Below are 23,648 nucleotides of genomic sequence, written 5' to 3' on the forward strand. Positions count from 1 at the left end.
CATCTCTTGTAAGATTAAAGTCAGCTTGAAATCAAAATGTAAAATTCATGGAATATTGCAGTGTTTGTCATAAATGATCATTACTGTGTGAAATTCATAATCTTGAATCATAATCATTTCCTCTTGCAGCATCTCTTCTCTTCTTTGATGATGAGGGCGGGGCTATGACCTGTCACTCACATGAGATCAGCCAATAGCAAACCACAACCATCCAATCAATTCCCCACAGACACAATCAAGCCCCGCCCACATTTGTTCCTGTTCCAGAAGCGTTTCGCTCGGATATACGGCACTATAGAGGAGAAAAGACGAGTGTAACTTCACTTTCATGACGACTTTAAGAGAAGCCATCAATGTGCTGTTCTTGAGTCTTTAATTTCCACTGACATCAAAAGCCATTTTCGGATTTCCAGTGAATAATGACTCAAATCTGGGTCTATTCTCACACAAAACTCTCATATGACTTCAGAAGAACTGAAATATAATGTATGAGTCACATGCACTAGTGCTTTTATGATGTTTTTTTCATTTTCTATATAAGGTAAAATCAAGCGTGTGCTTCCACATTTTTCACATTACCAGTTTGTTTATTATTGGCTCCAGTGACAAAAAGAGAAATCATCAATATAATGTTTACTGTATATTAATATAATAACATTCTTTACTTGACTTTGCATTGGTTTCAGCACAGAAATACACACACACTCACACACAAACACACACACACACACACACACACACACACACTCAATCACACACACACACTCTCTCACGCACTCAATCACACACACACATACACACACACACACTAGTGGCCTGATTTATGAGCACTTTTTACAGGTCTTATTTGTTGACATTAATGCATTAGTTATGAACTAACAATGAGTAACACATTTTACAGCATTTATTATTGTATTATTATGTATTAGTTAATGTTGATATTAACATTAATGAATGCTTTAGAAGTATTTTTCATTGTTTGTTCATGTTAACTATTGTAAAGAGTTAAAGTAAACCAGCATTTTAATTCACAAGTCACATCTGAACATGTTTCACTGTGTGTGTGTTTGTCATTTTCAAACATTTGGCCTCTAAAACTAGAGATGAACCTGACCGAGAGAGAGAGAGAGAGAGAGAGAGAGAGAGAGAGAGAGAGAGAGAGAGAGAGAGAGAGAGAGAGAGAGAGAGAGTTGGTAAAGAATGAGAGGAGGAGGGAGAGCGCAAAGGGGCAGGACTCTCTCTCTCTTTCTCTCTCTCTTTCTCTCCCTCTCTTTCTGTCTCTGGTGCTTTTAAGAGGAAACTTTGTGTTTTGTTCTTCAAGTTCACTTCTCGCTGCTCACACACTCCTGCTGTTTTCTTTGCCCTCATGTCTTTCTCCCAGTGACTCGTGAGATGCGCGCCGGCACTAATGGACCAGTGCGCCTCAGTTTGCAGGAATTCCTCATCTTAAAGCTGCACTTCGGATTGTAATGTTTCCAAAAGTTTTCAGACTGAACTACATGGAATAATGTGGCGGATTGTTTTGTTGTGTTGCGCTCTGCACGGCTCGTTTGCGTTCCGCGCGTTCCGTCCACCTGCGAACGCGTCTCTCCGCGCACCTGCCGGCGTCGTGCGCGCTGTGGATCGGATTTATCACGCGGGAGGAAAAGCCGGGTATCTTCTGTACATGGACGAGCAACGCTTTCAGCTGGATATGGAGCGGGACGCGTCTGTTCTGTCTCATCAGTTTGATTCGAACGCGAACGCGCCGGAATGCGTTTACCGCGGCACCGTCAACTCAAACGCGGAGTCTCTGGCGGTGTTCAATCTGTGCGGTGGAGGACTTGACGGGTTTTTCGCGGTTGATCACTCCCGGTACACAATCACACCGCGTATCCGCGCGAAGGGCCACGAGAATGACGTGCGCATCGACGCAACGCGCGATCTCCACTATTTTACCCGAGAACGCTTCAGTTTCGAAGCGATGCCCGCGCGGCACAGCTGCGGCACGCGTGACCGGAATAAAAAGCGCGGCGCTCGAGGGAGACGCGATGAGGACGCGCGCGGACGCAGATGGTGGACAAAGTTTGTGAAGCCCGACGCGTCGCTAACGCGACGCAGGAGGTCCGTGTCTCGCGCGCGGCACGTGGAGCTGCTGCTGGTCGCGGACGCGACCATGACGAAGAAGTACGGGAAGGACCTGCATCATTACCTGTTGACGCTCGCGTCCATCGCGTCCAAACTCTACGGGCACGCGAGCATCGAGAACCCCATCCGCCTGTCGGTGGTTAAAGTCGCGGTTCTGTCCGAGAGCGAGAAGGGGATCGATGTGACCAAAAACGCGGCCGCGACGCTCAAGAGCTTCTGTAAGTGGCAGAATCAGCAGAACCCGCTGGATGACGATCATCAGCATCACCATGACGCGGCGATCCTCTTCACCAGGCAGGTAAAAACTCAAACATTCGCGTCGCGTCGCGCCGCTCGCCCGCGCGCGCTTGACTGACGCGCAACGAACTTTAGGAACTAGCCTATTGTGTCTCCTGTGAGTGAGTGAGTATGGAAGCTGCCACATAAGAATAAGTATTATGCATTGGTAAATCATAATTATGACATATAAAGTCAAAATTAGGACGTATATTAATACTGTATATTGAAAGTAAGTATATTGTAAGACTGTTAGATCATTATGACACTGTCATATTTGACATAAATCAAAATGATGAGATAAAAGTCAAAATCACTGTCATAATTTTGACTTTTTACATCATATCTATGACAAAAAGTCGAAATTGTGAGATGAAGATAAAAATTATGACATACTAAGACATAGTTAAGACATATTATATCATAATTGACAAGTCTTAATTATGACATAAAAAGTCAAAATTATGATGTATAGTCACAGTTATGACAGTATGCCTAATAACATAAAAGTCAAAATTATGACATGTTAAGTCATAACGTCCTAACTGTGACAAAAAGTCAAAAATATTAGATGAAGATGAAATTATGACATACTAAGTCATAATTAAGAGATTGAAAAGTCAAAATTATTACATAAAAATAAAACTTGAGACATTCTAAGACACAACTAAGACATATATTACGTCATAATTGACATACTAAGTCTTAATTATGACATTAAAGTCATAAAGTCATAATTGTGACACTGGCATATTTGACATAAATCAAAATTATTTGATAAAAGTCCAAATTAATAAGTCATAATTTTTACTTTTACGTCATAGCTATGACAAAAAGTCAAAATTATGACATAAAAATAGAACTTATGACATACTAAGATATAAATAAGACATGTATTACATCATAATAGACATACAAAGTCTTGAATAAGTAGGGAAAAACCATGATGATGTTACACATACAAACAAGAACCAAGAACAAGAACCTTATTACCTGATACCATCAAACCCACCACAGTGTGTGTGTGTGTGTGTGTGTGTGTGTGTGTGTGTGTGTGTGTGTGTGTGTGTGTGTGTGACCAGGTCAGCTGGATCCGATCATGTGGGAACGCCAGTCTCTCTCTCTCTCTCCGCTCCACAGTGAACTGTAAAATGATTTCCTCTGTTGCTGTTTTTCTAGGCAGGCGTTCTCGGCGTCCCCTGACTAGTGTGTGTCGTTATGCAGTGTGTGATCCCATGCGCGCATTCCTTACGCGGGATGTTGCTGCAGATTTGAGTGCCATGAACCACAGCAGAGACTGTGAGGAAAATGCACACATCTGAAAGCCTTCCCAGGCTGAAGGAGACCACACTGGTGTCGATCCCACAGTAAAGCGCTGGTCTCCAGCAGCTCGCGTGTGGTTTGGAGCTCGTCGTGTTTCCAGACGAGGCTTGCGGTGCATGTAAGTCATGCAAGGTCTTGTTCACCTTGCATGCAACTCACTTTGACTGCAAAAAAAATAAAATACTCTGCTGTATTCGCAACTTTGTCGTGGAATAAAAATAACTACCTAATGAAATTACTAAAACTTTTACTAAAACCAAAAAAATGCAAATATTTAAAAAACTCATTGATATTAAAATAAGTGTAATTTTACTGCATTTTTCACATTATAAGTACTGGGCAACGATTAATCGCGATTAATCGCATCCAGAGTTTGTGTTTACATAATATATGAGTGTGTACTGTGTATAATTCTTTTTTTATATATACAAAATAATTATATGCAGCACACACACATATATTATGTAAACACAAACGTTTATTTTAGATGCAATTAATCGCGATTAATCGTTGCCCAGCACTATGTTAATTTATAAACATGCTATTGTTAATTCGTTTTTTTTTATGTAATGTATGCATAAATTTATGTTTAATTTAATTTATCTTGAAATGTTAATGTGCATATGTGTGTATTTATATGTACAAAATAATTATACACAGTACACACACATATAATATGTAAACAAACATTTATTTCGGATGCGATTAATCGCGATTAATCGTTGCCCAGCACTACAATCTATTAATGTTAATTTATAAACATGCTATTGTTAATTGTTTTTTTTATGTAATATATGCATTAATTTATGTGTTAAATTAATTTATGTAAAACATGAAATGTTAAAAATATATTCGAGTATGTATAAATTACCATTTCCTTGACTAATGAATGCTGTAAAAGTATTGATACCAAATGCGTTAAGTAAACTTAACAAACTGAAGCTTATTCTAAAGTGTTGCCAACACTGACTAGTTTTAACTATTTAAAGTCAGCATGAAAGTGAAGTTGTGCTGGTCTTCTCTCCTCTATTGTGTCGTATATCCGAGCGAAACGCTTCTGGAACAAGAACAAATGTGGGCGGGGCTTGATTGTGTCTGTGGGGAATTGATTGGATGGTTGTGGTTTGCTATTGGCTGATCTCATGTGAGTGACAGGTTATAGCCCCGCCCTCATCATCAGAGAAGAGAAGAGATGCTGCAAGAGGAACTTATTCTCATTCAAGATTATGAATTTTACACAATAATGATGTGCATGGAGAAATCCTTTAGAAAAAAAAAAACACTGAAATATTCCATTCAAAAAAACAAGAATTTGCTAATTCCTAAACCGAGTGCCATTTCTCAGTAAGTGTCGCTGACGTCGTTTCCCTCTCAAGTCTTTCCTCTGGCGGTGTGGAGTCTGACACACCTGCTGGCGGAGAGTGTGTGTGTGTGTGTGTGTGTGTGTGTGTGTGTGTGTGTGTGTGTGTGTGTGTGTGTTTAAGAGTGTGTGGTTGTGAAGTACACCATGTCAACAAGCCCTGATGGGCAGCAGAAGCCCACAGACTCCCACTGAGAGCTCTCGAACCACAGCCAAACCCAAACACAAACACAAAGACTCTGAAATCACTGAAGCATCATTTCCTCTCTGCCGTTTCACAAAGCCTCAACACTAACACTGATTTGATATGCTGTTTATTGAGAGAAGCTCATCCCAAAACAAGAATCTGTCATCATTTACTCACCCTCATTTTGGCTTTCTTTTGCGGAGCACAAAAGGAGACGTTTAGCAGAATGTTCACGCTGCTCTCTCTCGCTCTCTCTCTCTCTCTCCTCTCTCTCTCTCTCTCTCTCTCTCTCTCTCTCTCTCTCGCTCTCTCTCTCTCTCTCTCTCTCTCGCTCTCTCTCTCTCTCTCTCTCTCCTAAACATTGAATGGGATTTTTACTGGATTATAAAGGGAAAGCGAGCATCTTAGAAGTGTCCACTACTTACCCAGCTAACAGGGAACGTTCTGGAAAGGTTCTTATTAACAAACGTTCTCCCAGTAATGTTAATAATAGAACGTTTGTTCAAAGTTATCTGGTCTTTAATAATGTTCTCAAAGCGTTATACATCATTTATGGAGCTTTTTTTTCTGAAACAATTAAAGCGGTGGTATAATGTCCTTTTCACAATATGTAAAATAAGTCTCTGATGTCCCCAGAGTGTGTATGTGAAGTTTTAGCTCAAAATACCCCACAGATATTTTTATATCGCATGTTAAAATTGTCAATTTTTGAGGGTGAGCAAAAACGCGCAGTTTTTGTGTCTGTCCCTTTAAATGCAAATGAGCTGCTGCTCCCGGCGCAGAGATTTCTGTAAAAGCAAATATCTCCCTTTGCTTTGAACTTTGAGTGTTGTAACTTTACAGATGTTGTTTATGCTCAAACAGCAACATTACACACTAACTAAAGTTAGAAAAGTCAAATCATAATCAACCACTCCTTTAAGATGGACGGTTATTTAAATGTTACTACTTGTTTCAGAGAACATTCTAAAATAGCGTTCTCATAACGTTTGAAGAATGATAAAATGGAATGTTTCCTTAACGGTTGAATAAGCCAGAAAAAGAAGGTTTTATAAAACTGGACGTTAATGGGAACGTTGGATATGCGCATTATTCTATAGTCATGATTCTCTCTTAAAACAAATGGACTGAATTTTTAGATCATTGTTCACTGATTATCTTCTTCGCAATAGTTGCCATATCACGCTTTCTAATATGATGCACGATATTTGTTGGCGTTTATGCCAGGCATCATTGCACGTCGTCACATTCACGCACTTGGCAGAAGCTTTTCTCCGTCGCACTGAGGGAATGCACTTGATCCTTTCTTGCATTCCCCGGGAAATTAACAAACCAGGCTCATCAGAAATACATGCCTTCTGCACAAACATTCCTCTGCATGAAACTCACTGCGGTGTCCAGCTGAAATACACACTGGAGGCAGTAAAATGCTATTTTTTTTATTCCTTTTCACACATATTATAATTACAGTTGCAGATTATAGATTAATCAAGACTCATGCCATTCCGTGCACAATACTATGTATGTTATATAGTGAAGTGGCCATCGTATGCATGCACACTTCTCGCCTACTAGAGAAGTATCACTTTCAAAGTGTCGTGAAACATGCAAGAAGAAACATCAGTCTGATTGTACGGACATGCAGACATATAAATATATATATATATAGATATATTGTGGCCACAAATTAAGAATTCATTCTCTTCTTTTTGTAAGTTGTGGTCACAATTGTACTAATTAGTTCCCTCGTTTTGATTGAACTAAAACAAGAGTACATTTTTACACTCTCTCTCTCTCACACACACACACACACAGACACACTCACTCTCACACACACACACAAACACACGCTCACACACACACACACACAAACAAACACAAACACACGCTCACACACACACACACGTGCACTCTCACACACACTCACACACACACACACACACACACACACACACACACACACACACACACACACACACACACACACACACACTCTCACTCACACACACTCTCACTCACACACACTCTCACTCACACACACACACACACACAAACTCAGCCTTTTGAGCCTGTACAGTATGTACTGTACACTATGGACTGTATGCATACAGACAGAGTAAATACTGCACTGTTTGTTCAGGAGTCTGAGAGAGTTCACGTGTGTTTCAGGGGTTTTCTATGTGATTTCATAGGACAAATGTTTGTGCGTGTTGTCCTTCCTTCACGTGTGTGTCTGAAGCTCCTGCAGTGATTCTGACTCTCATCCGCCGGCTCTCCATTAGTTGCGTTTCACCCGCTATACGTTGACAGTGGACTGAACCCTCTGAGATGTTCTGGCCGAAATCCTCGTCATCCGTGCCAGCGTTGGCTAGCAACAGGCCGGGATCGGATCCGGCTTCTCCGGAGGATCTCAGTAGGATGAGGAATTTGTTTTGACACAAGAGCCGCAGTTGGTATGGATTATATATTGAATAGTAGCCTATTTGGTCTGATTGACAATCATGCAACATACTGAAATCCTATTTAAGCTTATTATTAATGGTGCTAGCAAAGCGAAGCATCACTATTATTAACCAATTATCTAACTCGTCTCGCACCGTTTGCTAGCAATGTGCTAATTCATGCTACCAGCATGCTTAATTGTGCTAGCTAGCTGATAAAACATGCTAACTCATGCTTGCAACATGTTAAAAAATGCTTGCAGCATGTTAAATCCTGCTTGCAAAATTCATGCTAGCAATATGCTAATTCATGCTAGCAATGTGCTAATTCATGTTAGCAATCTATTTAAACTTGTAGCAGCATTCTTAATCGTGCTAGTAACATGCTAACCATATTAATTTGTGCTAGAAATGTGTTAAAAATGTTAGTAGCATGTTAGCAACATGTCAATTAATGTTAGCAATGTGTTAATTAATGCTAACAAACCTGTTAATACCTGTAGGAGCATGCTAAATCATGTTATCAATGTGCTAATTCATGCTAGCAACATGCTTAAACACTAGCAATGTATTAAAACATGCTAGCAATGTGCCAAAACATGTTGGCAAACATAGCAACATAATAGCAATTTGGTAAGACATGCTAGTTACATTGCTAATAATGCTGGCAACATGCTGATTCACAGTCGTTAAAACATGCTAGGGAAATGCAAACGGATGCTAGACAAATGCCAAGACATGCTAACAACATGATAAAAACATGCTAGGAAGCTTATTTAACTTTCAAACTTTAAGGCATGGCTTTGTCAAGCCAACATTAAAGTTTGTCTCGACGATCTTTACTTTCTAGTTTTAGTTAATGTTTTTTTTTATTTTTTATTTCAAGTAACAGAAATGGTTTATGGTTTTAGTTAACTATAATAACCCTGGTTAGAGTAACAATACTTTTCATCCTAAGACGCCTGATTTTGAAGATCCAAATAAAAATCCAAACTCTTTCACTCAGATGAGTGCTCCTCTCATAACCATGACGATCACAGAGGGATGGATGCAAACTGACCCCAGATCAGTCAAACCCAAGCCCGGTGCTCGACCCTGCAACGCCCTATAAATCAGAACCAGCTGACAGAAACTCGCGGCGCTCCAGAATCAAATATCCAGAGTCGTCTGTCTCCACCATCATGTCTTCCTGTCTGTCTGCTGTCGACATGTTTGTTCAGAACGCTTGCCAAGCGCCAGAGCCGTCGGGATATAAACATTCCAGTGTGCGTTCGCCTGCGTTTGCGTGCGAGTCGAATCTTCTGAACTGACCCGAGAGAGTCCGGCACCTTGCACCTGTTTTGATAATTTCTCAGTGGAAGTGAACGAATCCTTTAAAGTATAAATCTAACAAAATTGAGCGAGTTTTGCTTAATCTCTTATTTCAATGTTTACATGCAACTCTCCGTTTGAGACGTTTTCCCTCAGTAATTCCCTCGTTTTCCGGCTCTTCCTTTGGCCGACATATTTCCCTGATTCCCTTAGGCAGGAATTCCTCTGTCCATATCAAGTTGCTCTCTCTCTCTCCCCGTCTCTGTTGTTTTTCTGTGAAAACTCAGAGTCTCATAATGAGAGTAATTATTTCTATACACTTGGTTTGTGAGTATAAAATGTGAGTTTGTTATAATTATACACTTGGTTTGTGAGTGACAGGAGTGCAGTATATGAACCTGAGCTGTGTTTCTGAGCTCTCACCTGATCACACATTACACATGCGCTCCGCTGAGGTCATGAGCTAAACTTCACTCTGAACCCGTTTACACACACACACACACACACACTCACGCAGCGTGTAGCTTTTATTAATGTGAGTGGTTTGCCGTGTGAAGAGCTGCTTTCTCTCTCATGTGGATCTGAGAACAGAGTCCAGGCTGTTTCCATACACTCGGACTAACGGGTAAACACACACAACGCCTGGGAGAAATCAACCTGTCTGAGTGTGTTTGAGAACATTTGCATGCATGTCTGAGAGGATTGTTAGTCAAACACATCTAACAATATATGTGAAAAGGTGTTCAGGGACATACAGTGCAGGTCTGCTTTGAAAGTGTTGCATTAAACGCTAAAGTAAAACATTTTCAGACGGATTTAGTCTGATTGACGGCTTTACGTTTTTTCATTGGTCCAACTGGAAATGTCATGTTTCCAAATCCCAGGTTGAGCACCAGTGTTGTTATTGTTAATAGCTAAAACTACTAGAAACCATACGTTAATTGAAATAAAGCTAAAATAAATTGTATTTGGGACACATGTATTAATTATTTCAATCAGACCAATTCCCACAGGTGCATAAAATCAAGCACCTATCCATACAGTCTGCGTTTACAAACATTTCTGAAAAAAATGGGTTGTTCTGAAGGGCTCAGTCAAAGATGCTACTGTATTTGGATCCCACTTTTGCAATAAGCCAGTTTGTGATATTTCATCCCTGCTACATATTCCATGGTCAACTATTATTGGAAAGTGGATGCATTTTAAAACAGCAGCCAGACCAAACCGTAAGTCGTAGAGAGTTGAAACTTTGAGGGATGGTAGTACTCACACCGTCTACACCGTCACCAAAACTCGTCCCAATCGGCCTGATGGTGGCGCTACAGTGATCAAAAGTACGTTATGGCTCGTAACTCCTAAACTGTTTGTCAAAGCCTCAAGTGTCTTATATTGTTGGAATCCTTGGTGAAATTTTCGGATATTTTGGTTTTCCGCCCGATTGAAACCAAACCAGTGCAGAAATTAACTCTGGAGTCCGATTGTCAATCATTTGTCAAAATTCAAGTCGAAATTTTGATTCACGTCTGCTACGGGACGCCAAAACATTCGAAGTGGGATTTTATTAAAATGGCTATCCCTCTTAAACGGGAATGAGATCATTTTACCAAACTCGATACACGTATGTATTAGCTCGGTCTGTGGTCGCGGTGACTGGCCACTTGGCGGCGTTATAAAATGAAACAAACACAAAAACGGCAATAGCTACGCAATAGTCAGTCCTATTGACTTGAAAATTGGCATGCAGTGTCTTTGTCCAAGGTGCCAAGACTGCCTTTGAGGACGTTTGCATATCTCGAAAAACACGGCAATGAATTTCAAGCGGCTGTCAGACGAGGTTAACGGAGGCGGATCGGAACAAAACTCTTGAGGCCTGTGAAAAACTCAAAAGAAATAGGCGCCTTTGCGTTTTTCACGTACGTAAAGGATTGTATATCACATGTTTTTCCGCACATGCCCATGACATTCATACCATATGGTAGAACTCCTCATTCTGAGCAACTTTGCCTCTAGGACCAATCGAATCGTTCATTAAATATTGGAGATTATTTACTACTAATTACTACCTACTACTTATTATTATTCATATTGTATTGAATGATCCCTTTACCTTTGTACAGATAAAACGTTATCAAAATGATTCCAGTCCGCATGGATACGCGGAAACGACAAAAAATTCAGTATTTTGCAGGCCGGACAAGTCATTTGGGTGATGTCAATTTGTAAAGTAGGAATACAGGCCTGCGCACATATACACTGAACAAAATTATAAACAAAACACTTTTGTTTTTGCCCCCATTTTTCATGAGCTGAGCTCAAAGATCTAAGACTTTTTCTCTGTTTTTCTTTTTCACAAGTCTGTCTAAATCTGTGTTAGTGAGCACTTCTCTTTTGTTAAGATAATCCATCCAGATTAAGATTTATTGTGGCCAGCCTAAGGCACACCTGTGCAATAATCATGCTGTCTAATCAGCATCTTGATATGCCACCCCTGTGAGATGGATGGATTATCTCAGGCAAAGGAGAAGTGCTCACTAACACAGATTTAGACAGATTTGTGAACAATATTTGAGAGAAATAGGCCTTTTGTGAACATAGAAAAAGTCTTAGATCTTTGAGTTCAGCTCATGAAAAATGGGGGCAAAAACAAAAGTGTTGCGTTTATAATTTTGTTCAGTGTATATTCAAATGTGCATACCTATAGACTAAACACGTAATATGCATGTGCACGCCGTCTCCGTTTTCACAGATTCACGTTTTTGAAGTTTACACCGAGATAATAACGTTTTTTGAAACTTGCATCTTGGAACCTATTTCAAAGCTTGTGTTCTCGAGCCGCCAAACACTGTTGTCACGCAAATGAACGGACATAACACATTAAAAGTTTTCTGTTTTCAGATAAAACGGTGTTGTGCAAGTGGCCACTAAGTTAATAACTAATGATCTGTGCAACCTAAGTGAATCAATCAAAAACTAACTTTAGCTGGACAATAACTTTATTCTAGAGCTGCTGTAAAGCCAAAACACTCTCTGTTACTTTTATTTCCTATTATCTCTGTAAAGCTGCTTTGAAACAATCTAAATTGTTAAAAGCGCTGTATAAATGAAGGTGACTTGACTAGACTTGACTATTGACTCTATTGTGTATTGTATCTTACTGAATTGTGTGTTATTGTGTGTTCTAATTGTTCTTACTGTTTATTGCTCTTATTGTGTATTCTCTTATATTTACTGTCTTGTATTTTATTGTTTCTAATGTCCTTCTACCCCGTCTTTGAGAGGAATGGATAAAATAAAAATTTAATTATATTAATTACAGATGACAGTAAAGATCTTGAAATGGTGTGGGCGAATCATCACACACACACACACACACGCGCGCGCGCACACAAACACACACACGCGCACTCTCTCTCTCACTCTTTCTCTCTCTCTCTCTCTCTCTCTCTCTCTCTCTCTCTCTCTCTCTCTCTCACACACACCCACCCACCCACACATACACACACACACACACACACTCTCTCTCTCTCTCTCTCTCTCTCTCTCTCTCTCACACACACACACACACACACAGTCTAATATGTTGAACTGGTATTGATGAGCGAGTGTGTGTGTTTTCAGGATCTGTGCGGCCATCACTCGTGTGATACTCTCGGCATGGCAGACGTGGGAACCGTATGTTCTCCGGAGCGGAGCTGCGCGATCATCGAGGACGACGGCCTTCATGCGGCCTTCACCGTGGCACATGAGATCGGTACACACACACACACACACACACACACATCAACAATCCACCTGCACCATAGACTGTAAAAAAAGATGGCTCAATGGTGTTTTAAGCCCTCAAGGGCTCCTTAGAGGCAGCTAACCCTACCCTCAACCTTAAACCTACTCATCCCCTCGCTGCCTGGAAGGCGCCGTTGGGGGCTTAAAACAGCAAGTGCCAAAAAGATGGACGACGCCCTTAACTCTCTTCCACTGGTGAAAAGTGAAGCCGCCAAAGTCCTAATATGGCGCTGACATCTTGCGCTGATTTGGGACCTGATTCTGCGCAGTAGTGAGTGTGTGTGGAGCCAAGATATCAAGGTCCCGCCCTCACTCTCACACACACAACACACACTCCCGCAGAAACGGTTACTCAAAATTGTGTCAGTGTGAAATAAACAGTTATGGACTCCAATCTCCTCTCGAAAATCCCCAAAAAGTCTGTTGGTGCCTCAGTGACTTCGTTTAGAGAAGCTGTCAATCACAGCTGTCAATCATGATGTCACATTCCCGTTTTTATAGCATTGAAACACTAACTAAGACCAAACTTATTTAAAAAAACGAATGCTTAAACGTACATCAGCGTAATAAAACTACCTAAAATGCCAGAAAACATCTTTGGATAAATTGTATCTGAAGTGTAATTTGATTGTTTAGTTCAATTGCGTCCCATTAGACTACGTGGGGAGGCGGGGTTTATGAGCTATACTAGGACCAGCCACCGGGAAGCGGGCGAGACTCTGGGTTTATGAGCTATACTGGGACCAGCCATCGGGGGGGCGATCGAGACGCTGGGTTTATGAGCTATACTGGGACCAGCCACCGGGGGGGCGATCGAGACGCTGGGTTTATGAGCTATACTGGGACCAGCCACCGGGGGGTGATTGAGACGCTGGGTTTATGAGCTATACTGGGACCAGCCACAGAGGGGCGATCTAAACACTGGGTTTATGAGCTATACTGGGACCAGCCACCGGGGGCGATCGAGACTCTGGGTTTATGAGCTATACTGGGACCAGCCACCGGGGGGGTGATCGAGACTCTGGGTTTATGAGCTATACTGGGACCAGCCACCGGGGGGGCGATCAAGACTCAGGGTTTATGAGCTATACTGGGACCAGCCACCGGGGGGTGATCGAGACTCTGGGTTTATGAGCTATATTGGGACCAGCCACCGGAGGGCGATTGAGACGCTGGGTTTATGAGCTATACTGGGACCAGCCACCGGGGGGCGATCGAGACTCTGGGTTTATGAGCTATACTGGGACCAGCCACCGGGGGGTGATCGAGACGCTGGGTTTATGAGCTATACTGGGACCAGCCACCGGGGGGGTGATCGAGACTCTGGGTTTATGAGCTATACTGGGACCAGCCACCGGAGGGCGATTGAGACGCTGGGTTTATGAGCTATACTGGGACCAGCTACCGGGGGGTGATCGAGACGCTGGGTTTATGAGCTATACTGGGACCAGCCACCGGGGGGTGATCGAGACGCTGGGTTTATGAGCTATACTGGGACCAGCCACCGGGGGGTGATCGAGACGCTGGGTTTATGAGCTATACTGGGACCAGCCACCGGAGGGCGATTGAGACGCTGGGTTTATGAGCTATACTGGGACCAGCCACCGGGGGGTGATCGAGACTCTGGGTTTATGAGCTATACTGGGACCAGCCACCGGGGGGTGATTGAGACGCTGGGTTTATGAGCTATACTGGGACCAGCCACAGAGGGGCGATCTAAACACTGGGTTTATGAGCTATACTGGGACCAGCCACCGGGGGCGATCGAGACTCTGGGTTTATGAGCTATACTGGGACCAGCCACCGGGGGGGTGATCGAGACTCTGGGTTTATGAGCTATACTGGGACCAGCCACCGGGGGGGCGATCAAGACTCAGGGTTTATGAGCTATACTGGGACCAGCCACCGGGGGGTGATCGAGACTCTGGGTTTATGAGCTATATTGGGACCAGCCACCGGAGGGCGATTGAGACGCTGGGTTTATGAGCTATACTGGGACCAGCCACCGGGGGGCGATCGAGACTCTGGGTTTATGAGCTATACTGGGACCAGCCACCGGGGGGTGATCGAGACGCTGGGTTTATGAGCTATACTGGGACCAGCCACCGGGGGGGTGATCGAGACTCTGGGTTTATGAGCTATACTGGGACCAGCCACCGGAGGGCGATTGAGACGCTGGGTTTATGAGCTATACTGGGACCAGCTACCGGGGGGTGATCGAGACGCTGGGTTTATGAGCTATACTGGGACCAGCCACCGGGGGGTGATCGAGACGCTGGGTTTATGAGCTATACTGGGACCAGCCACCGGGGGGTGATCGAGACGCTGGGTTTATGAGCTATACTGGGACCAGCCACCGGAGGGCGATTGAGACGCTGGGTTTATGAGCTATACTGGGACCAGCCACCGGGGGGTGATCGAGACTCTGGGTTTATGAGCTATACTGGGACCAGCCACCGGGGGGGCGATCAAGACTCAGGGTTTATGAGCTATACTGGGACCAGCCACCGGGGGGTGATCGAGACTCTGGGTTTATGAGCTATACTGGGACCAGCCACCGGAGGGCGATTGAGACGCTGGGTTTATGAGCTATACTGGGACCAGCCACCGGGGGGCGATCGAGACTCTGGGTTTATGAGCTATACTGGGACCAGCCACCGGGGGGTGATCGAGACGCTGGGTTTATGAGCTTTACTGGGACCAGCCACCGGGGGGGTGATCGAGACTCTGGGTTTATGAGCTATACTGGGACCAGCCACCGGAGGGCGATTGAGACGCTGGGTTTATGAGCTATACTGGGACCAGCCACCGGGGGGTGATCGAGACGCTGGGTTTATGAGCTATACTGGGACGAGCCACCGGGGGGTGATCGAGACTCTGGGTTTATGAGCTATACTGGGACCAGCCACCGGGGGGTGATGGAGACGCTGGGTTTATGAGCTATACTGGGACCAGCCACCGGGGGGGTGATCGAGACTCTGGGTTTATGAGCTATACTGGGACCAGCCACCGGGGGGGTGATCGAGACTCTGGGTTTATGAGCTATACTGGGACCAGCCACCGGAGGGCGATTGAGACGCTGGGTTTATGAGCTATACTGGGACCAGCCACCGGGGGGTGATCGAGACGCTGGGTTTATGAGCTATACTGGGACCAGCCACCGGGGGGTGATCGAGACTCTGGGTTTATGAGCTATACTGGGACCAGCCACCGGGGGGTGATCGAGACGCTGGGTTTATGAGCTATACTGGGACCAGCCACCGGGGGGGTGATCGAGGTGCTTTGGCTTCACTTGACCTGAACGCACAAACACCTTGATGACATCACTTCCTGTGTGTGTGCGCAGGGCATCTGCTGGGTCTGTCCCACGATGACTCCAAGTTCTGCGAGGAACGCTTCGGCTCAAACGAGGACAAGCGTCTGATGTCCTCCATCTTGACCTCCATCGACGCGTCCAAACCCTGGAGCCGATGCACATCCGCCACCATCACAGACTTCTTCGACGACGGCAACGGTGAGAAACCACTGTGACTCAATTTAATGTTGCTTTTCTCAAAAATATTGCAACATATCATGGTAATGGTTACAATTCGATAGGATCAGATTCCAAATTGGCCTGTGATTTCATGGATCTTGATTTTCTGATTCTGCTTATGCAGAAATAATCTGGAGATCATGACGCATTATGTAATTTAAATGGGTTGCAAATTGCATTTCATGTTTAATTTCCAACTTTATGTTGGTCAGTATTGATTTTGAGCTTGTTCAGTCTTAATTTAGTATTTTTTATGTATTATTATTGTTTTTATGAACGTTTTAATTTTAATTTATTTTTAGTCATTTTGTTTGCGTTTTTTTATGTGTTTTTGTTATTTTTATTCATTTTAGTTTAAAAAATATGTATATTTTATTTCAGTTTTAGCTTTGTTTCAATTTGTAATTATAGTATTTAAATTTTTTAAATATGTAATGGTTATGTGGCCAATTACAATTACATTGCTATTGATTTCTGAAGGATCATGTGACACTGAAGACTGGAGTAATGATGCTGAAAATTCAGCTTTGATCACAGGAATAAATTACATTTTACAATTTATTCACACTAAAACTTTTTTCACAATTTTTACTGTATTTTTGGGTAAATAAATACAGACTTCTTTCAAAACGTATCACCATATTGACCTGTATTGGACATGCACACAGTTTTATCTTTTCTCCACTAACGTCTTGACATCTTCCTCTTGTGGTGTATGTGTGTGTGTGTGTGTGTGTGTGTGTGTGTGTGTGTGTGTGTGTGTGTGTGTGTGTATGTATGTGTGTGTGTGTGTGTGTGTGTGTGTGTGTGTGTGTGTGTGTAGCCGAGTGTTTGCTGGATGTCCCTCGTCTGCCTCTCCTGGGTCCCGAGGAGCTTCCGGGTCAGAGTTACGATGCCGTTCAGCAGTGCCGATTGGCCTTCGGGCTCGAGTACACCGTGTGTCCCGGCATGGACGTGTGTGCGCGCCTGTGGTGCGCCGTCATCAGGAAGGGTCAGATGGTGTGTCTGACCAAAAAACTGCCCGCTGTTGAAGGAACGCCGTGCGGGAAGGGAAGAATCTGTCTACAGGGCAAATGTGTGGACAAGACCCGGAAGAGACACTACTCGGTAAGACCAGAGCTCAGACTTAAAAGAACTTAAAACTCCAAGCTTTTAAAACTTTTTTAAACTACTTTCTGAAGCCAACAAAGTTTGTCTTGATGAACTTTTTAAGTCCCCCTCAATAATTTTATCCCTTAAAGCTGTGGTATAATGCCCTTTTCACAAGATGTAAAATAAGTCTCTGATGTCCCCAGAGTGTGTGTGTGAAGTTTTAGCTCAAAATACCCCACAGATATTTTTATATCGCATGTTAAAATTGTCACTTTTTGAGGATGAGCAAAAACGCACCGTTTTGTGTCTGTTTCTTTTAAATGTAAATGAGCTGCTGCTCCCGGCACAGGGGGCGGAGCTTCAAGAGCTTGTGTCCTATTACCTCACACACACATGCACTGAACATTTCAAAAACGTTTAGCCTTTTATGTTCAAACCGGAGTCAGACAATGATGGAGAGACTCAAGAAGAAGAGACAACATGTAGAAGCAACAGGACATTTCTGAATGGTTAGTTGGTGAATTTATGAAGCTGATGTGGAGTTATCTTCTAGTCATTGATTAGCATATTCTGTCTTGATAATCTATAAATCGTGTTCAGGGGGCGGGGTTTATGTAAATTCTAGGGTTGGTGATGTCACTAACCCGGGAGGAATGTGGTGTAGTCTCTACCAGCCGTTTGTTGTAGTCCTTAAAAAGCGATTTCTGTAAAAGCAAATATCTCCCTTTGCTCTGAACTTTGAGCGTTGTAACTTTGCAGATGTTGTTGATGCTCAGGGCCGGAGTGGGGCCACTTTTCAGCCCGGGAGTTTCAGGCCCAAGACCGGCCCACTTTTTCCATGGTGGAATTCCAAATTAGCACTTTTTTAAAATTGTATAAATTACGGTAAGCAACAGTTCAGCTCGTACTATTGTGTAGTTAGTATTAATACCATGGGTTAACAAATAATGTAAAGGTTAAATAATAATTGACTTAGACTTTATAAGAAGCATAAGAAGCAATTGCAACTTTTTCACACAATTCTGACGTTATATTTCGCAATTCTGACTTTATATTTCGCAATTCTGACTTTATATTTCGCAATTCTGACTTTATAACACGCAATTGCTACTTTATATCACACAATTCTGACTTTATATCTTGCAGTTCTGACTTTATAAGCAATTGCGACTTTATTTCACACAATTCTGACTTTATAATGTGCTATTCTGACTTTATAACACGTTTTATGATTTTATATCACACAATTCTGACTCTATATCTGGCAGTTCTGACTTTATAAGCAATTGCGACTTTATATCACACAATTCTGACTTTATAATTTGCAATTCTGACTTTATAACACGTTTTATGATTTTATATCACACAATTCTGACTCGATATCTGGCAGTTCTGACTTTATAAGCAATTGCGACTTTTTATCACACAATTCTGACTTTATATTTCGCAATTGTGACTTTATAACACGTTTTATGACTTTATATCACACAATTCTGACTCTATATCTTGCAGTTCTGACTTTATAAGCAATTGCGACTTTATTTCAGGCAGTTCTGATTTTATATCTTGCAATTCTGACTTTATAAGAAGCAATTGCGACTTTATATCACGCAATTCTGACTCTATATCTCGCAATTCTTTATAACACGCAATTGCAACTTTATTTCAGGCAATTCTGACTTTATATCTCACAATTCTGACTTTTTAACACGCAATTGTGACTTTATTTCAGCCAATTCTGACTTTATATCTCGCAATTCTGAGAAAAAAAAGTCAGAATTGCGAGATGTAAACTCGAGATAAAAAGTCGCAATTATCTTTTAAAATGTTTTATTCTGTGGCGGAAACAAAGCTTCCATAACCTACCTCCTGGCCTCTTCCTCCCATCCATCCTCCCTGACGCGTACCGTTACGGCCGGCCCAGCTATCAGTAGGCGCCGGCGGAGCCACGGTAGCCTCCCTGAGAAAACGTTTTGAAAAGACGGGCTATGGACCCAACCATTTCTATAGGAGGGGAGGGGAGAACTCCCTCACATGGTACAACCCATGCTGAGTTGCGCGCTGTGGTGGCAGAATGCGGAACGTGTGTATCCTAATGTAACTAATGTGACATTGAAATGTAAAAAAAAAAAAAAAAAAAAATCCGCGACCGGCCCAAAAGTGAAGCGGCCCACCGGGAATACTCCCGATTCTCCCGATTACCCACTCCGGGCCTGTTGATGCTTAAACATCAACATTACACACTAACTAAAGCTAGAAAAGTCAAATCATAATCAACCACCCCTTTAAAACTCATCTTTGATCACCAAAATGACATATTTAAATGTGTGGAAAGAGACACTACTCAGTAAGACCAGAGCTTAGAGGTGATGCCGGGAAATTAAAAATGACTTGTTTTTCACCAATTTAGAACTTTTGCACATTTAATGCACAAATTACAACCAATGCCACTAAAGTGACACATTCCTTATTAATTATGCATAAAAAGTGATACTGATCTGACACAAAAACAGCTTGTAGATTTGTTTTAATGATGGTGAAAGGTTGGTAATTGTCAGAGAAGTCTATCAAAAGGGTAGTTTAATAGTTTTGAAATAGTTTGTGCATGTAAATAAACATTACTCTGTATGACCAGAGCTCAGAGTTGAACCTAAAAAGCCTCCAAACTACAAGATTTAGACATTATTTCAATCATAAAACTGCTTCAAACTTCAAGCTTTTTAAAACTACTTTCTCAAGCCAAGATGAACTTGTCTAGATTAACTGTGACGCATTATATTTTCTCAGGATTCTTTGATGAATGGAAAGTTCAAAAGAACAGCATTTATTTGAAATAGAATCTTTTGTAACATTATAAATGTCACTTTTGATCAATTTAATGCGTCCTCGCTGAATAAAAAGATTAATTTGATTCACACGGCCGTCGTTCGCCCTTCCTGACCCGCGCGTCTCTCTCTTAACACGTGTGTCAGGCTGTTCTGAGTTAACTAGATTAGTATCAAACACATTTAACCGGCAGGAATTTCCCATCCTCTCTCCTGGCCGGCCCGGGTATTTTTATCCGAGACTCAGAGGTCATTAAGTGTTTTGAGGACTCGTTTTGGTCCGGATGAAGAATGCTCCCGTTGTGTGAGCGCGTCTCCTCATGCATGCGTGTTTGTTTGTTGGAAACGCGGTTCTGCTCTGTGTTTCACACACCCTTCCTCTCGCTGAATGTCCAGTGTTCAGGTCTCTTGCTCATGTCGGTGTTTTTTTGGCTTGTTTATTGCAGGTCGGTGAATGGATGTGCTCAAAAAACACTCGCTTCTGTCCCATTTCTGCCCATTCATGTCACTGAATTCTTCAGATGTTCCACAAGATGTTAAAGAACAGCCCAGCTAACAAAAATATGCTTTAAAACGTTTTGCTAATTGAGTTATGAAAACATTATTTCTGAATGTTCTCCAAACATTTGAATCATCCAGGTTTAAGCATGTTTTTTTCTTTCTTATGCGAACGTTAAGGAAACATTCCAGTTTGTCATTCTCAGTCATTATGAGAACGTTACTTTTAAATGTTCTGGGAACATTCCGAAACAAATAGTAACATTTAAAAAACATGAAACGAATGTCCAACTGAAATGTCTCAGAATGTTCCATGAATGATGTATAAATGTTTTGGTGCTAAGAACATTATTAACCCTTAAATGCATGAATGTTTCGCCAATCATTACATGTTCGGGTCTTTAGCGTCCGGATCTTTATCTAACGTTAAACGCTGCAATAGTATAAAACTCTACTGTTACATTTTGGAACTTGTAGGCTAAGGGTTAAATTTGAGCAGATATTTTTCCCATCATCGCTCATTTCCTCAGATTTAGCATCTCCATATTCTCATAACTGTCGTTTTCAACGTCTTCAAAATCATAATTTAGATCTGGCAGCTTCTTCACCAGATCCACCATCATTACTGTGGTAATTAATTACATTAATATTTGAGTAATTGCTCTGCTGTAAATTGCTGTAAAGTGTTGCTGATGATTCTAGTGTGTTCTTCTGTTTTATTATGAGTCAAACTTCATCATCATTGGTTTGATAAATTGTTTGAAGAATTGATTCTCATTCTTACTGATTCTTGAGAGATTCAGTTATTGTTGACTCACACTATTACATTCATTGCGCCTCTAGTGACCCTATACACTTTTTTACCAAAAATAATTAGAAAAATGCTCTTTTTTTTCTCGTTATATTGTTTAATGAATGGTTTGAGGAATACTAAGAAGGCTCATGATGTCTAACTGTACAAAATGGGTAGAGAATGACATCCCGGGTTGCTAAAGACCCGAAGTTTAAGGGTTAAAGACCAGATAACATTGAACAAACATTATATTAATGTTACTGGAAGTATGTTTGTTCAGAACATTCCCTGTTAGCAGAAAAAAAAAAAATCCATAAAAGTTACGGATAAAAACTGGCAGCTCGGGCCTCGGGTTGCCAGAAATCTACCGTAAAAAATATGGTAGCAACATTTGAGGTTTTTCAAACTTAAATTAAATTTACAGTAAAAAAAACAACATATTTCATTATCTGATATAATGTTAATTTACCGACCTATTGAAGTACTAATATCTGTTTTGTACCATTGTAATACACTGACATCCACCAATCACAGTGGAGATGAGAGTCACATGATCAATCAAAGCTCATCATAAGCAGGTTTTCCACAAAAAAGTTAATAATAATATATAGTCATTCACACAAACACTAAACACCATCATGGCAAAAATGCACTAAACAGTAATTTACATTGAATGTAACTTAAACCCCTAATGTACATGAAAAAAATAAGAAAAACTATGAAAAAACAGTAATTTCAAGAAAAATACATCAAATGTGAAGTGTCACGCAGGGAATTGTGGGAATGTCAATGTACGGATTTTCACTGTAAATTATACGACTTGTTCTTTTTCACTTCCAAAAACGTTAAAGATAAATTTAACGGTATTTTACTGTAAAAGTACATTAAATGTACAGTTAGATCTATCACAGTTATTTACCGTATATAGTACGGAAACCTTCTGTTAACCAATCAACAGTTTTTCACGGTAGCATTTTCACCGTTAAAATACGATAATTCTCTTACAGTGTACGTCTGATTTTCTCCCATCGTTGATGTCTCATGAACTCTCTCTCTCGGCAGACGTCTAACCACGGCAGCTGGAGCTCCTGGGGGCCGTGGGGTTCGTGTTCCCGTTCCTGTGGCGGCGGAGTCCAGTTTGCGAATCGTCTCTGTAACAATCCTCCTCCCCGAAACAACGGACGCTACTGCACCGGGAAGAGAGCCGTGTACAGGTCCTGTAGCGTCACGCCGTGCCCTTCAGCCAGTGAGTCTCCTCACACACACACACTGGCATACACACACACACACACTGTTAAAATAATTCCAGTAAATTTACGGTAAAAAAAAAAAAAACGGCAGCTGTGCTTGCCACACTGTAAAAAATTATCATGATTTTACACACACTTTGATCCACACACACACAAATAATGCATGTTCACATTAAAATTACAGATAATGTTAAATTAATGTTAATGTTCACCTGACCAATTGATACTAGCACTTATCTTTTTTATTCTATTCTATTTGTTTTGTTTTTCTGATTTCTATGTGAACTGTGCTAGACTAATTGAGACTTGGTACAGAACTTATATCACTATACATCACTATATATCACTATACAAGTATACTTGTATAGTGATAACAAAAAACTTATATTTATAATATTTAAATAAAACGTATAAAACAATTAAACTATTAAACTATTTAAAAAATAGATTTTTATATATATTTTTAATACAATTATTATAAAAATCTAGAGTATACCCTATGTATACCTTGAATTAATTTGAACTCATTAAAATTATATATAGCACTTAAATAAAGATGAACTCAATAAATAATAATCATTATATATTTAATAATACTGTTTTAATTGTTAATAAGAAACTATAAAAAAATGTGTTCATTTAAAAAATGTAAATAAATGAAATTAATTAAAGGGTAACTCTCGCCAGAATGCAATCTAGGGTCTTTTTGTTAATCTACTCGAGTCAAACTTTCGTTTAAAAGCATAATTAGAATGGAAACGCCACTTAAGATGGACCGTATTTTCGTTTACGGTCAAAATTGCTTTGTGAATGGGAGTGAATGGGGCACTTTTATGATAGCGTCAAA

General features: G+C 41.3%; 1 protein-coding gene across 1 annotated transcript in view; it reads left to right on the forward strand.

The window, feature by feature from the left end:
* The first annotated feature begins 1,376 nt into the window (after positions 1–1,376).
* Positions 1,377–23,648, forward strand: part of adamts5 (ADAM metallopeptidase with thrombospondin type 1 motif, 5 (aggrecanase-2)) — a 28,183-nt gene continuing 5,911 nt past the window's right edge. The window contains exons 1-5 of the mRNA XM_081361851.1: positions 1,377–2,425; positions 12,644–12,776; positions 16,155–16,322; positions 17,167–17,450; positions 22,614–22,797. Coding sequence (XP_081217977.1) covers positions 1,508–2,425; positions 12,644–12,776; positions 16,155–16,322; positions 17,167–17,450; positions 22,614–22,797 — 1,687 coding nt within the window. The 5' untranslated portion in view covers positions 1,377–1,507. The remainder of the gene's footprint in view (positions 2,426–12,643; positions 12,777–16,154; positions 16,323–17,166; positions 17,451–22,613; positions 22,798–23,648) is intronic.

This window comes from Scardinius erythrophthalmus, assembly GCF_964197995.2.
Source record: "Scardinius erythrophthalmus genome assembly, chromosome: 3".
In the NCBI taxonomy this organism is placed as follows: Eukaryota; Metazoa; Chordata; class Actinopteri; order Cypriniformes; family Leuciscidae; genus Scardinius; species Scardinius erythrophthalmus.